At 37.4% G+C, this 12,896-nt stretch overlaps 1 protein-coding gene across 2 annotated transcripts in view; it reads right to left on the bottom strand.

Moving 5' to 3' along the window:
- The window catches only part of LOC147524832 (oxidoreductase, 2OG-Fe(II) oxygenase family protein), a 14,518-nt gene extending 1,622 nt beyond the window's left edge, over window positions 1-12,896 (bottom strand). Inside the window, exons 1-6 of one of the 2 annotated variants that reach the window (XM_086604428.1) lie at window positions 12,742-12,896; window positions 12,522-12,670; window positions 12,185-12,447; window positions 11,950-12,088; window positions 8,261-8,327; window positions 8,054-8,175 (exon numbers count right to left, since the gene is read on the bottom strand). In XM_086604428.1, coding sequence (XP_086460554.1) covers window positions 8,054-8,175; window positions 8,261-8,327; window positions 11,950-12,088; window positions 12,185-12,447; window positions 12,522-12,670; window positions 12,742-12,854 — 853 coding nt within the window. In that variant the 5' untranslated portion in view covers window positions 12,855-12,896. The remainder of the gene's footprint in view (window positions 1-8,053; window positions 8,176-8,260; window positions 8,328-11,949; window positions 12,089-12,184; window positions 12,448-12,521; window positions 12,671-12,741) is intronic. The other variant, XM_086604431.1, reaches the window with a different exon arrangement.

Here is a 12,896-nt window from a genome sequence, read left to right as displayed (position 1 = left end):
AAGGATTACTTCAGCTATGAATCGTCAGATTCTTTGACAAGAATGAAAAAAATCCTCTGGTGCAAGAATTCGCAGTTCAGTGATCCTCCTAAAACGTGATCAAATAGTTGTACTCAAATGTAACAATAAAAAAACAACAGAAAGGAAGCCACTTTCCGAGAAAAGAAATATAGCCAATCTTGATTGCAACGAAAACCCTCTTGGGTATCTTTTGCTTTTTTCATACTACCTAATTGTCACTTTCTTATACAAGAATGTACCTAATAGTGAGTTTACCACGCTCTTCATGAAATATAGATATGGTATTTGTAATCTATACTGATATTAGGATCTCATTAGTCAAAGGCACTTGGATTTTTCATGAAGAAACCATCTAACAAGAAACTTTGTTATTTTTGTTGTTAAATACTTGAATGTGCTGATTGCAGATGAATCACCCTTAAATGTATTGCTCAAACATAAGAATAAAAGCCACATAAAAAAACAAATGTATTCAACTACTACACTACTACTCAATTACTACATTTGTCCATGAATATACGAGACTTTTTTCTTGTAGAGTGAAAACTACAACAGACCATTCACATGGCATCTAGCTGATAGTTTGTCAAGTAATTAAGATTATCCAAAAGTTCTGGAAAACTTACTATGTTCATATGTTCCCTTCTAAAGGGGGGAGGATGACAGCCAATGGGAAAAAGCACACATTAAGCTCCGAACTATCTCCCAAATATTTTTCCCTATGATTTATTTGGGCCATTCTTAGGTGCATAGTTATCACAGCTTGGAATTTAACCAATGTTCCAACAATGAGGAAATGGCTTTCTAGGTAAACCTCTGTGTTGAGATCAGCAGATCGCCAAATACAAGTGCAACATTTACAGCCTTATGGGACAGTGAATCCATCGTCCAAGGAATGCCTAGCAGCAATCTGATATCACCAATAGACAGAGCACTTACTTGAGGAAGCTCTTTTTTCATTATATCTTAATACCAGACAGCAGTAGCAAGTACTACCAAGCATCTTTAAAATCCACAATTCCATAAGTACAACCAAGCATCTTTAAAATCCACACTTCCACAAGAATCTCACCAGGTCGATGGTTATAAGCTACAGGATTCATGCAGGTCACTAAGTAAACTCGGGAAAGACTTGCAACAACTTTTATTACTAAAGTAATAATGCTTATAGTGACAATTATATGCGACCAAAAAGTTCAAAAAGTGAAACAGTATTATCGGTACGAAAGTATGGTATTTAGCTAATAAAAATAACAAGTCATCATCTGGGATACATTTCTTTTCTTTGCTTCTACTTACTTATTTGCCATTTTCACTTTAATTGGGGAACGAGGCTATAATAAGATAGTGAAAATTCTTAAAGAAACCTGAGATCTATAATGTGACAAAGACGCAGACATATGTGCCAAGTTCGATATGGGAAAGAACTATCTGATAAGCTGCCCAGACTAGATGACCGTTTCTGTTACTTCTACAGAAGTGTGTTGACATTTAACTGGCAGACTTAAACAAGGTAGAGACCTCCACTAAAATTATGTTCTTAAAATTAAGTATCCCTTCCACTCGAATTATGAAAGATAGAGACCTCCACTAAGAAATTATGACTTATTGAAAACTCTGCTGTCATGTCCTAATCAAGTTGTAAGGACTGCACATGAAATTGTGCGTAAGTATCAATCTAGATTCTTCACTTGTCAACATGTTTGACGGACACAGAAAGCTATACCAGGGACAACCATTATTGTTTGAAGTTGCTATTATGAACAGACATGTAGGACAGATGCCTAACAGTCAACAAAAAATATCATTCCATTGCTCTTCCGTTCTCTACATATCTGTCACATAATACTTAAGGAAGATATTTAAGCTACATAAATAAGGTCAATGGTATTCTTAATCATCCACCAACCAAGAAGTTCACCTCTAATGTAACTAGACTGGAGTACAAAACATATATAAGGAATGAATAGCTTCTGAAAAGTTCAAAGTTCAAAGCATAGTGTCAAATCCATAATCCTATATGTCCTTACATCTCTATAAAGAAATCAATGAGTACATAAGATGCATTCGGGGTTCAACACCCTGAATGAGTTCATATTGGTTTCTATATGGTTAGGGAGTATTATAACTTGGTTAAGTTACTAATTTGAGGTTATTCAGTATAAGGGTATATTTGGGTTATATTTAATTCCGAATTTAGGGAATTTAACTTGTTTTAGAAGTTGTTTTCCTATTGTAATGCCCCAACAAACTTTGGCCCAGCTGATAACCCTAGGCTATAGTATGTCAGGACGCCCCATCTTGACAAGTACCATCTCCTTTAAGGCCAAGTCCAATGGTTGTCAACTCTTTATCTATTCCTCAAAAACCGCTTTTAAGGATAGAGAGTTGATATTAGTGTCCAATGGTTGCACACATCCTGCACCAGATTGTTTGGCGTAATATGAAGGAGCCAAAAATAGAAGAGGGGTTGGTGGGGGCAAATACCATTTTGAGCAATTTGAAGAGGCGCCAAATGAAGAATTACAAATTGAGCCAAATCAAGTGGCGCAAAATGAACTCTCTGTTCCTCAATAACACACCGTATATATAGGGAGTGATTTACGGATACAGAGTTAATTCCACCGGTTTTGTCTCCACTTTTACAAGGATACAGAGCCATTGGACTCAGCCTAACTTATCATCAACCTCAAATCTGTACACTGCCTCCTCCTATTGGTGATTGTTCACCGCCTTTTCATTTAGAGAGTGTTCAAGAGAGAGATAAGAAGACTTCTCGTTAATTCTATACGCCAGCACTAATCCATGGGTTTCTATTAATTACCATTAGTCCATCATAAGCCCATTACTAGAAGTTGAGGCCCAACTCAACCCAAAATCGCTTCTGCAACTCGCCATTACTACCACCGTATCATTAAGAAGAAAAAACAATAGGAGAAGGGCAAAGAAGAGAAACCTGCATTTGTTCACCATCACCGCTGCCACTTTAGCGTTTTCAAACCTTTTACAAATCTACGGTAGTAGCTTCCCTGTTACTACTTGTGTTTTCCTCTTTCTATTTATATTGACTTTTGTGTTCACAGTTCACACTACCTGATGGTTCAGCCCAACCAAAACAACACACTTACGAACCATATTTCTTTAGTAGTTTAACCCATCAGTCCATTAGCTTACAATCTTCTAAGGCTCATATTCTAATTCTTTATTTTTTTGTTCTGGGAGGAATACCCTCTCAACATATTGCAGCAGGTACGTTGAGCAGTTTACTTGCAAAGCCTAAGATTATAAGACTGACTAGATTTTAGTTTGTTCCTGTTATTACTGTTAAAGTCCACTAGCAGTACATCTTTGGGCCCAACCCACTCTAATTATATACTCCAGTCCAAACCGCACCCACCACATAATAATCAGGACCTTCTCTTACATTAGTCCAGCCCCATATTTGAATTAAAAATCTCTCCATTGACTTAAATATTTCCATGTTAGCAAACTTCTTTCCATAAGCAAAATGAACTATTCCCTACCTTTTAAAATCTTTTTCACCCAAAAAAACATCTTTCCTTTTTAATAAAATTATTTCCCAAATTTTTCATTTTACGAATGAAGTTATTTCTTCTCTCCTAAAATCTTTCCCTCAACTCAAGTTCTTTCCATTCTAATAAATCTCTACAGATATCCTTTAAAACTTAGAACATTTCCTTGTTAAACCCTTTTTTAAAATAATCAAACAATTTTCCCTCCTTTTTTTAAGTCAAACTTATTTGTTTCCAATCAATTGATCATTTAAGATATAATATAAAATCCTAAAATTGGTAAAATAGATCAATTTGACATTAAATAAAATAGGGAAATTATGGTATCCCCCATCACTGCCTATAGCCCAAATACAAAAATCGATTTCCGGTCTTACAGCTGAAATCACCTCTAACCTCAACATTGTGGCAGCAAAACTTGCAATGTCGCAATCTGTCATATGGAAAAATAAAGAACCATATCCCAACCAACATTACCATAATTTAACTGGCACGAATTCGCAAATAGGGTGACTTTTTCAAATTGGGGTGGGGGCTCTTGGAAGTTTAAGAACAACAATCTCTCTGTAACCCATTTATCCTCCCAAAATCAAATAGCAGTCCCCTCTCTCTGAAACCTTTCAAGATCACTCTGGATACTCTTCCACACCCCGCCCCAATACGGACCTCAACTGTGACCATCCAAGGTTAGTCTCCCCATATCTAGATTTAATCTTTCGCCTCCACAGCCTCCAGGGCCATTTGCCTATTAAGGCCAAATTGAACTCTAAGATCCTCCACAACTCCAAACCCCCATCTCTCTTGAACAAACACATACTCTACCAATTAACTAGGTGATACCTATGGTTCTCCTCATGATCGTCCGACAAAAAATCACTGGTTGTCCTCTCTACCGTTTTAACCACGCTATAAGGCATCAGAAACATGGCATAGAGTAGACTGGAAGGCTTGATAGCTCTTAATCAAAATCACACTCGCTCCTCTTGATATATAGCGGCATTCTAACTTCTGACAGAGATTCTCATTGATCGGTTCCCACATGGTAACTGAGATGTGCTAGGCGCCTAGGCCTAGGCACCAAGCGGAAGCCTGAGATATCCCGAAGGTAAGAATCGGCACCATACCTAATAACACCCGCCACCCAATCCATTGGCGGAGCCGGAAACTTCCTCCAGGAGGACACTAGGCAAAGTGGCACGCTAAGGAGAAGTGCATTTATTCTTAACAACAACGGAATTTAAAATCTATCATTACTTCAAAAATACCAAAAACTATTGCCTATCAAAATGCATTTTCTAGGAACATTTTATGTTGTACCTTGTAATTAAATTTGGAGTTTAAGAATATCAAAAAGATGGCGAAAGTATCATTTGCAACTGCCGTTGTTGAAGCTGAAGAATTTAAGAGTAAATGGAAATGGTTCTACCAATTGAGCCCTTTGGAATAGCAAGCCCCCTCTTGTCATGTATTTTATCTCATTTACTTTCAAACTCTTCCACACGTTTGACCCTTTGAGTTTCCAATATTATAATTGCAAATAAATTAAATCCAACACCATTGTACTCATTTACAAGAAATTCAAAAATCATTATAAAGTTACAGCAAGCAGGGGAAAAAATTGAGCATGTGGTAGCACTAAGTATGGAAATCAAATTGAAATATAAGTCATAGTCTCATAGAAATATAAATATGATTTGAAAAAAGAAAGGGAAAAAGGAAGTAGTTGCAATAATTGAAGAACTAAACTTGGGAGATTTATCTAATTATTTCCATGCTTCTGCTTTGGAATCTATTGGCAAAGGGAGTTACATAGTCCTATATTACATGGGTATGATTGAAGACTTATGTTACATGGGTTTGAATGTTTGAGTAAGAACTGTTATAGCTAACCGGGCTCTCTAACTGTTAAGTTCATTTCTTCAATGAAAATGGGCCTAATTTAACATGAAGCACATTACACAGTAGCGGATTTCTTTTTCATTTTTTTGTTCAAAGTTGAGCAAGGGACCGTCTCCCCGGCCCCTACATAATCCACCCCTGATACTATCATCAATCCTATGAACTCCCCCAAACACCTTGCTCTTGGCTATATTAACCTTAAGACCAAAAACTGCCTCAAAACAGCAAAAAAAATCCGCAGAGGAATCTAAGCTGCATGAGGTCCCAACTTAAAAAATCCACAATATCATCTGCATATTGCAAATGAGAGACGAGGATCTGATCTTGCCTTACCCTAAACCATCGATAAAACTGAGCTCCTTAGGTCTCCAGATCATCCTGCCCAAGACCTCCAGATCACCCTATCTTATACCTCTTGAAGAAATACACAGGAGATCCATTAATCAGAATGGAGAAAGAAGGCGACGAGATACATCACCTACTCCAACTACGCCATTTTCAATCAAACCCCATGCGTCTTCTCACATAATCTAAGAAGCCCCAACCAACGTGGTCATAAGCTTTTGTCAAATCAATTTTACATACTAGGCTAAGAAGCCCCAACTAACGTGGTCATAAGCTTTTGTCAAATCAATTTTACATACAAGGCCAGGTCAAGCCTCATTGGCAGCCAAAACACCCTCCAAAATCTGCAAATCACTAACAAGAGACCCTTGTTCCTCTGCAATGAGATTAGAGATCCCCTTAACCTCACCAACAAGACCTTAGATATGAAGTTATATACTGTCAACCAAGTAAACCGGGTGTGAAATGGTTGATGTTTTTAGTCCATCTCTTTGGATTAGTTTTATAAACGTGTTGTTCAAGCTATTAGCCAAGAAAGAAAATCTCCAAAACTCGTGGATAGTCTCCATCACGTCCTCTCTCCCAATATCATCATTCCCAGATCAATGATCGCATTCCAAATCTCTTCCTCGTCAATCTCTCTCTATAGCTCGGCGCCCTCGTCACAGAGATGCTAGGAAAGGGAGTTCATCCACAAGTGGACACCTCCCTCCTGACTCACTGTATAACCTCGAGTAGAAGGAAACCACCTCCCCTGTCAAGCTATCCTCACCAGTCACCCCAAACTACGCTCTTATTGATTCTCAAGCTCTCTAGCATATTATCTTTATTTCTAGCCCTGAATCTTTGATGGAAAAACTTGGTATTCAAATGCCCTCTCCTGAACCTTCGATTTTTGTGTCCAAGATATCTCGTTCACTATATCATCCACATTGTCCAATCATTATAAAACAGTACCACTAAATGAGTGACAACTGTTTTCATTTGGGTGAAGTAATATTCACATTTGAAGTACATGAGAACTCTTTTTAATAACAGACTCCTCAACTATGTTACACAAATGTTGCATGTATCACTCAAATTACAGGAGGCTACATCAAGGGTTATAAGAAGAAACACATTCCTCTAAAATTCTAATATATTCGTCTGCTCTAAAACAACCGCGTTGTAGCTGATTGAAGTGGAGCAATTTCTCTAGTATTATTTGTCATCCATGGGGAAGCGTTAATGTGTCATGACTATATATACATTGACACATGTGTGGATGTCCCTCTTCAATGAGTTGTAAGTTGTAACTTAAAACACTTGGGTTGTCCTACCTTAATGGTATGGAGCCCATATAAATGAATAAACAGAATGAGATTGACACAGAAAGGGAACTCGACGCTTTCTTTGTTTTCTTTATATCCTGTTTGGCGAGTTATCTACAATTTTAAAAGACCTTTAGGGCCTGTTTGTTTTTTTAGTACTTATAAGTGCTTGCTACTTATAAGTTTGTGTAAGTCAAGTTTTGCTACTTAAACTTTTAGCACTTATAAGTAGCTAAATATACCAAAGTTAGAGCCAAACCACTTATAAGTAGTTGAAAAACAAACAACCAAAAAAAAGCGGTCCACCACTTAATGTTACTCTTGTTCCTGCTTGTAACTATCCTGATAATAGTACATTGTAATGAAAACAAATAAGTTGTAGAGACTCTTGTTATCTTATTGTCATTCCTACCACTTCTTTATATACTATTAGAGGAGGATAACCCAAAGGGTCTTAATAAACTACAATTCAATTGTAGTACAAGAACAAAAGGATGAGATAATGAGTTAGAGAAGATGTGGCGGGCATCCACACATATGCAGCCATGGTCCACATATGTTATGATAACAGCTTTTACATTTTTCTCTTTCTGCCAAAAGTGGTCAATTGTGAGGATTCTACAATGAGTTGAGACCAAGTGAAGATGGAGACATTAACAGAGATTTTTATGTTCCACACTTCTACCAAAGCTCCGAGCGTCTAGACACCGAAAATGGTTTAGTGAAGAGATAATGATTTCAATCGAACCCCACAGGTCAAATATACGACGGCCAAAAAGCAATTGTAGCCAAACCCCATGCTTTGTTTCCTTTTGTTCGTCAGTGGAGACTCCCCCATAATACACTTTCAAACCCCACAGACGTAAGGATATTTTCTACTTTTCATAAATCAAGATTAATTTGCATTTAAGGTGGTCAGTGAGAACTAGATAAATCTATACTCACCATGGAAGCACTCCCTTGCTTGTCCAGCCATAAGGACCACGTCACCACTCCGAAGGAACATTGCTATTGGCATATCCTCCCTAGACTTTCCTCCCAATAGAAAAATAGCTTTGCATCCCAGACTGAGGAAAAATAGAAACTTAGAAAGTGAGCATGAAGAGCCCTTAATTGGATTTCAACATTCACAAGCATCTCACTAACTTATACCTGATGCTTACTATAGGTTTATTCCAGTCTGCTTCCATGTCATCAAGGTGGCCACCAAGCATATCACCTGAAAACAGGGCATGTTAAAAATCATTTTAAGTAATGAGATCTCACTAAGTAAATTTTATCCTCTCATTGCATAGGCTTTGTTTTGAATAAAGCTTAGGGTTAGGCAGACCCCGATCTGTCTATTAATAGTCAAAACTATTATACAGAACTCACACACAGACTTCATGAAATTGTGGGGAAGGGCCAATAATACATGAGTACCCAGCCTGAAGGGTTAACAAATCCTACAAGCTAGTGGCAACCTAATACCTAGTAAGTGATTACATAACAAAGAAATACAACTCCCATTGCAATACTGCATAGTTAACCTGTTCTTGGTTGTACATATACATTTGTGTAGGAACTGCCATTACGACAATTTCAATAAGTGGCCAAAAGCAAAAAATAAAATAAAAATAAAAATAAAAAATGGTCAAAGTTAAAATATCACTAATAAGTAGGGTAAAGTTCCCCACAAGAATGCAGGAAACTCAATAAGTCCAGCTGATGCTCACTGTATGGTCTGGTTTGACCTCGAAAAGATCAAGCCATCAACAACAAACAAATTTTTTGGTTCAGTGATTGCCCTTTTACAAAATGCAAAAACTGCAGTTTTAAAGGACTGGGCAAAGTGTGTTTCAGGGCTTGCTTTCTACTAAGAATGTAGTGGCATCCTAATTTTGTTGATGAAGGTTTTCCGCTAACGTATGGAGCTCCGAGGGGTATGGTCCTGATGCACCCCCACCCCCTACCCCTCCACCCACCCCAACCACCATGACAAATTACAGTTTTGACTCTGTCACATTTAACCATAAATTCGATAGCCATTTGCATTTACTGTAGAAGCCATGGTTTAGATTGTTATTACTTCACTGATAGTGTGATGAAGCACATGCATCCATACAACACAATTTGTACATTGATTGACAAAGGTGAAAAATGACATGGCTAAGTGACTGTCATTTGTTTTGCCCAAATCATAAGAACCCACTGAATTTTTCAAAAGTTCAAAGCCATCAGTTTTACTTAGGGACACAAGTATCTCCAACCCACGCAACCTGTTTCAGTTACGTTCTTGGACAACTACAAGAGTTGAAATACATTTCTAATATTAAAAACAATGTACTCCAATTAAATGAACACACAAACGTAATGTTGATTGTAATCCAAAAATAAACAAATAGTGTTGATAAAAAAACGAAGAATAGCAATAGGAATAGGAATAATTTGAGCAAACAAGTTTGGGATAAGCTACAGTGACATCTCAACTGTGTCACTTTCCACTTTCCAAAGATCCATATATCCACACAAAATTACTGAGAAACAACGCAGCTGATACAGTAATTACACTCTCTTATTGCTCAAATTTTCTCAAACATCAAACTTCTGAAGTCCAGGTTTTTTATAAGTAGAATCCACTCCTCCTCCTTGAGGGATTTGAAGTGTCTCTTATGCTAATCGATACACTAAACCTCTCCTCTTTCAATTTGAGCCTAAAGCATAAGAAAAAATGGACGTTTTGTACCATGAACTTTGTTGTTTTTATCAATTTGGGCCAAGAACTTTTTTTTTTAGCAAATTGGGCCATGACCTTTCTTGTTTGTATCAATTTGGGCCACCGGTGTAGTTCCGTTACAAACGGCCGCCTATGTGTACAAATAGCTGCCTATGTATACAAATGGCTGCCTATGTGCGCTAACGGAAGATGACGTGTCGGTATTCAAATGGACAACTAACAAAATCTGATGTGGCGCTTACGTGACAAGCAACATCACGCTTGTTGCACGTGATGTTATCTCCTTCCCAAATACGAGAAGTTCAGTGCCAACAGTAAAACGAGAAGTTTCATAATGAAAAAAACAATAAAAAGCAAAATCTGTCTCTTACTTACTATGCTACCCTATTTAATTTACAGTGACGCCGGTTTTCTCCTCCATCAAAATGATTTACAATTACATGCAAAGTGAAGAGCACAAAATGTGTTTTTTATTTTGTAGCTTATTTCCGGAAGATTTTAAGATCGACATGGAAGAATTGTTTTGCTATCTAACGGGTGAAAAACTCCTGGGAGATGGAGACACTATATTGGTTGCAAGGAGAAAATTTTATGTAATTGTTGATGAACTTGTATCTTCGTGTTTGTTACTAAGAGATGAGCAATATATAAAGATGCACGACCTTGTTCGTGATGTAGTCATATCAATTGCACACGAAGATAGCAAGGAGTTTATTGTGAAAGCTGCCATGGGATTGAGCAACTGGCCAAATATTGATTTGGGTAAATGCAGGAGATTGTCCTTAATAGCTAACAAACTCAGGCGCGGCCCATCCTATCAAATTCAAGCTCCACACCTATTAACCTTGTCCCTGAGTGGAAATAAGGGTTTCAGTGAATTCCCTGATGATTTTTTCAAAGAAATGAAAAACCTTTTGAAACTAGATTTGAGTCACATCCGTATTGTATCCCTTCCACAGTCAGTCTTTTTTCTTGAAAACCTCCGTACCCTTCGTTTGTTGATTAGATAAAGAAGATGAACAAGGACCGTCAGATTAGATTAAATTGTAGTCGTTGGATCGTGGGTTATATGTCTCTTTCTGGTAACAACATGTGGCACTAACTTAAGTGTTCATGGGCCACATTAGTTGGCGGCATTTTAGAAATAAAAGGGTATGGGATTTTTCGTCACTTTTTTCTAGTAACAAAAAAAAATAGTAAAAATAGTTGGCCTATTAAGTGCGCACTTCAACAGGCCCACATGAGCATTTGGCTGGACACATATACATCCGGCACGCCACATAAGCATGTGAAGTAACGGAATGATAACGGTGGCTAACTTGATAAAAAAAAGAAAGGTCATGGCTCAATTTGCTCAAAAAAAAAGTTCTTGGCCTAAATTGATAAAAACAACAAAGTTCATGGTACAAAACGTTCATTTTTTCAAAGCATAATGGGCAAAAGGAAGACCAGAAAAACAGAACAGCCTAGCATATCCCATGAGCACAATACAATCCATCACCATCTTAGATCAATGACAAAAAAGAACCTTAATCGACAGCACAACCTAATGTGTAGCTATTAGAAATCACAAAATATAGACGATCCCACTCTAACCAAATGGGCCAACCTTTAAGCAAACCCAATATCCAGATCAGAGACACCCAAAGTAACTCTAGACTCTAATCAGAAAACAGGAGAAATTTTTCAAAGAGAAAGGACACCAAAGATGCACATCATTCAAAGACTTTCCAGTCTTCCACAAAAGTAAAAAAAATCACCATAATCATTCTTCATTTCTTAAGGTTATCTAGAGTAAGAAATCACAAGTTTTATAGTGATGGCAGATGATACTGAACAGTAATAAGCAATAAAAGCAAACTAGACGGTTAGGATTACACAGATAATGATGTCATAGTAATGGTGACAAGAGCAATAAGGTGATGATAAATAATAGTAGCAATTCCTTTTTTCTGTCTCGTATTCTCATAAAGTGAAACCAGTAAAAGCGAATATGTTCATTGCGACCAAAGTATCAAACAACAAAAAAGCAGTTCACTAGTGACAATTAAAGAGGAATCTTTTTACCATTAAAACAAATTCCAGAAACAGTCTTAATACAGCCTAAGAGTATTAGTCTTCATACCTGAAGAGAAGTAATTCACTATAGCAGCTTCCGGTTGAAATTCTTCCCCTGTGCCCATTGCAGGTGCTGCCATTCTTTTGGCTAGCTGACAAAGAGACTCCGGGATCTTGTTATGTGGAAGTGTAACATTGTAGTCACGCTGCACAGTAGCCAATGCAAAATGTATGAATTCCAGTCAACAGGGTTAAACTTTAAATACTTAAAAACATAATAAGAGTATGAATTCCACACTGACCTTAGACCAGTCAAACTGAAGACCAAGAGTACTCCACCGCAATTTCCTCAACAAAGTAGTCGCTGCAACCTCTTTTTTATCCATATTAGAACTCTGCCACCTAAGAACCTTCTTGTTTTGCGCCGCAACGAACAAGTCATGTATATGTCCATAAATTGCATAATGATTAGTTCTATTAGGTGGCTGTGGGAAACTTATCAAACTCTCTTTAATCCAATGACATTGTTCCTCAATACTCAACGCTCCCGGAATAAAGTAAAATCCTACATCACATATAACACACGAATGAGTATCTATAATCCTATATACATGTGAAGAACAATATATAAGGCCATACCCGGTCGATTTTCGATGCAAAAAACCGGAAATTCGAAATCAGAATGGAGCTGATATATTCCAGGCGGAATTTCTCCTTGGGCGGCTTTTTTAAAGTCGAGCACATCTGATAAATCTACCGCCTTTGGTTGCTTTTGCTTTTGCTTTTGCTGTCAAGAAAATAATAATGTTAAATACTATTATTTTTTTCACTAGGGTTTTAAATTTCTTTTTTTTTTTACCGTTTGGACGAAGCGTTGTTGTTGTTTTTCAAGAGCTTGTATTTTTTCTCGGCTTTTCTAAAAGCCGTTCGTTCGGAATCGTCGGGAGTTGTTGCTCCTGTAGATCCGTACATTTTTTTAGCTTTCCCGCTTTGGCCTCTACGAAAAACGGAACT

Source organism: Coptis chinensis, chromosome 1, assembly GCF_015680905.1.
Source record: "Coptis chinensis isolate HL-2020 chromosome 1, ASM1568090v1, whole genome shotgun sequence".
Taxonomy (NCBI): Eukaryota; Viridiplantae; Streptophyta; class Magnoliopsida; order Ranunculales; family Ranunculaceae; genus Coptis; species Coptis chinensis.
This window is presented reverse-complemented; position numbering and strand designations above follow the sequence as displayed.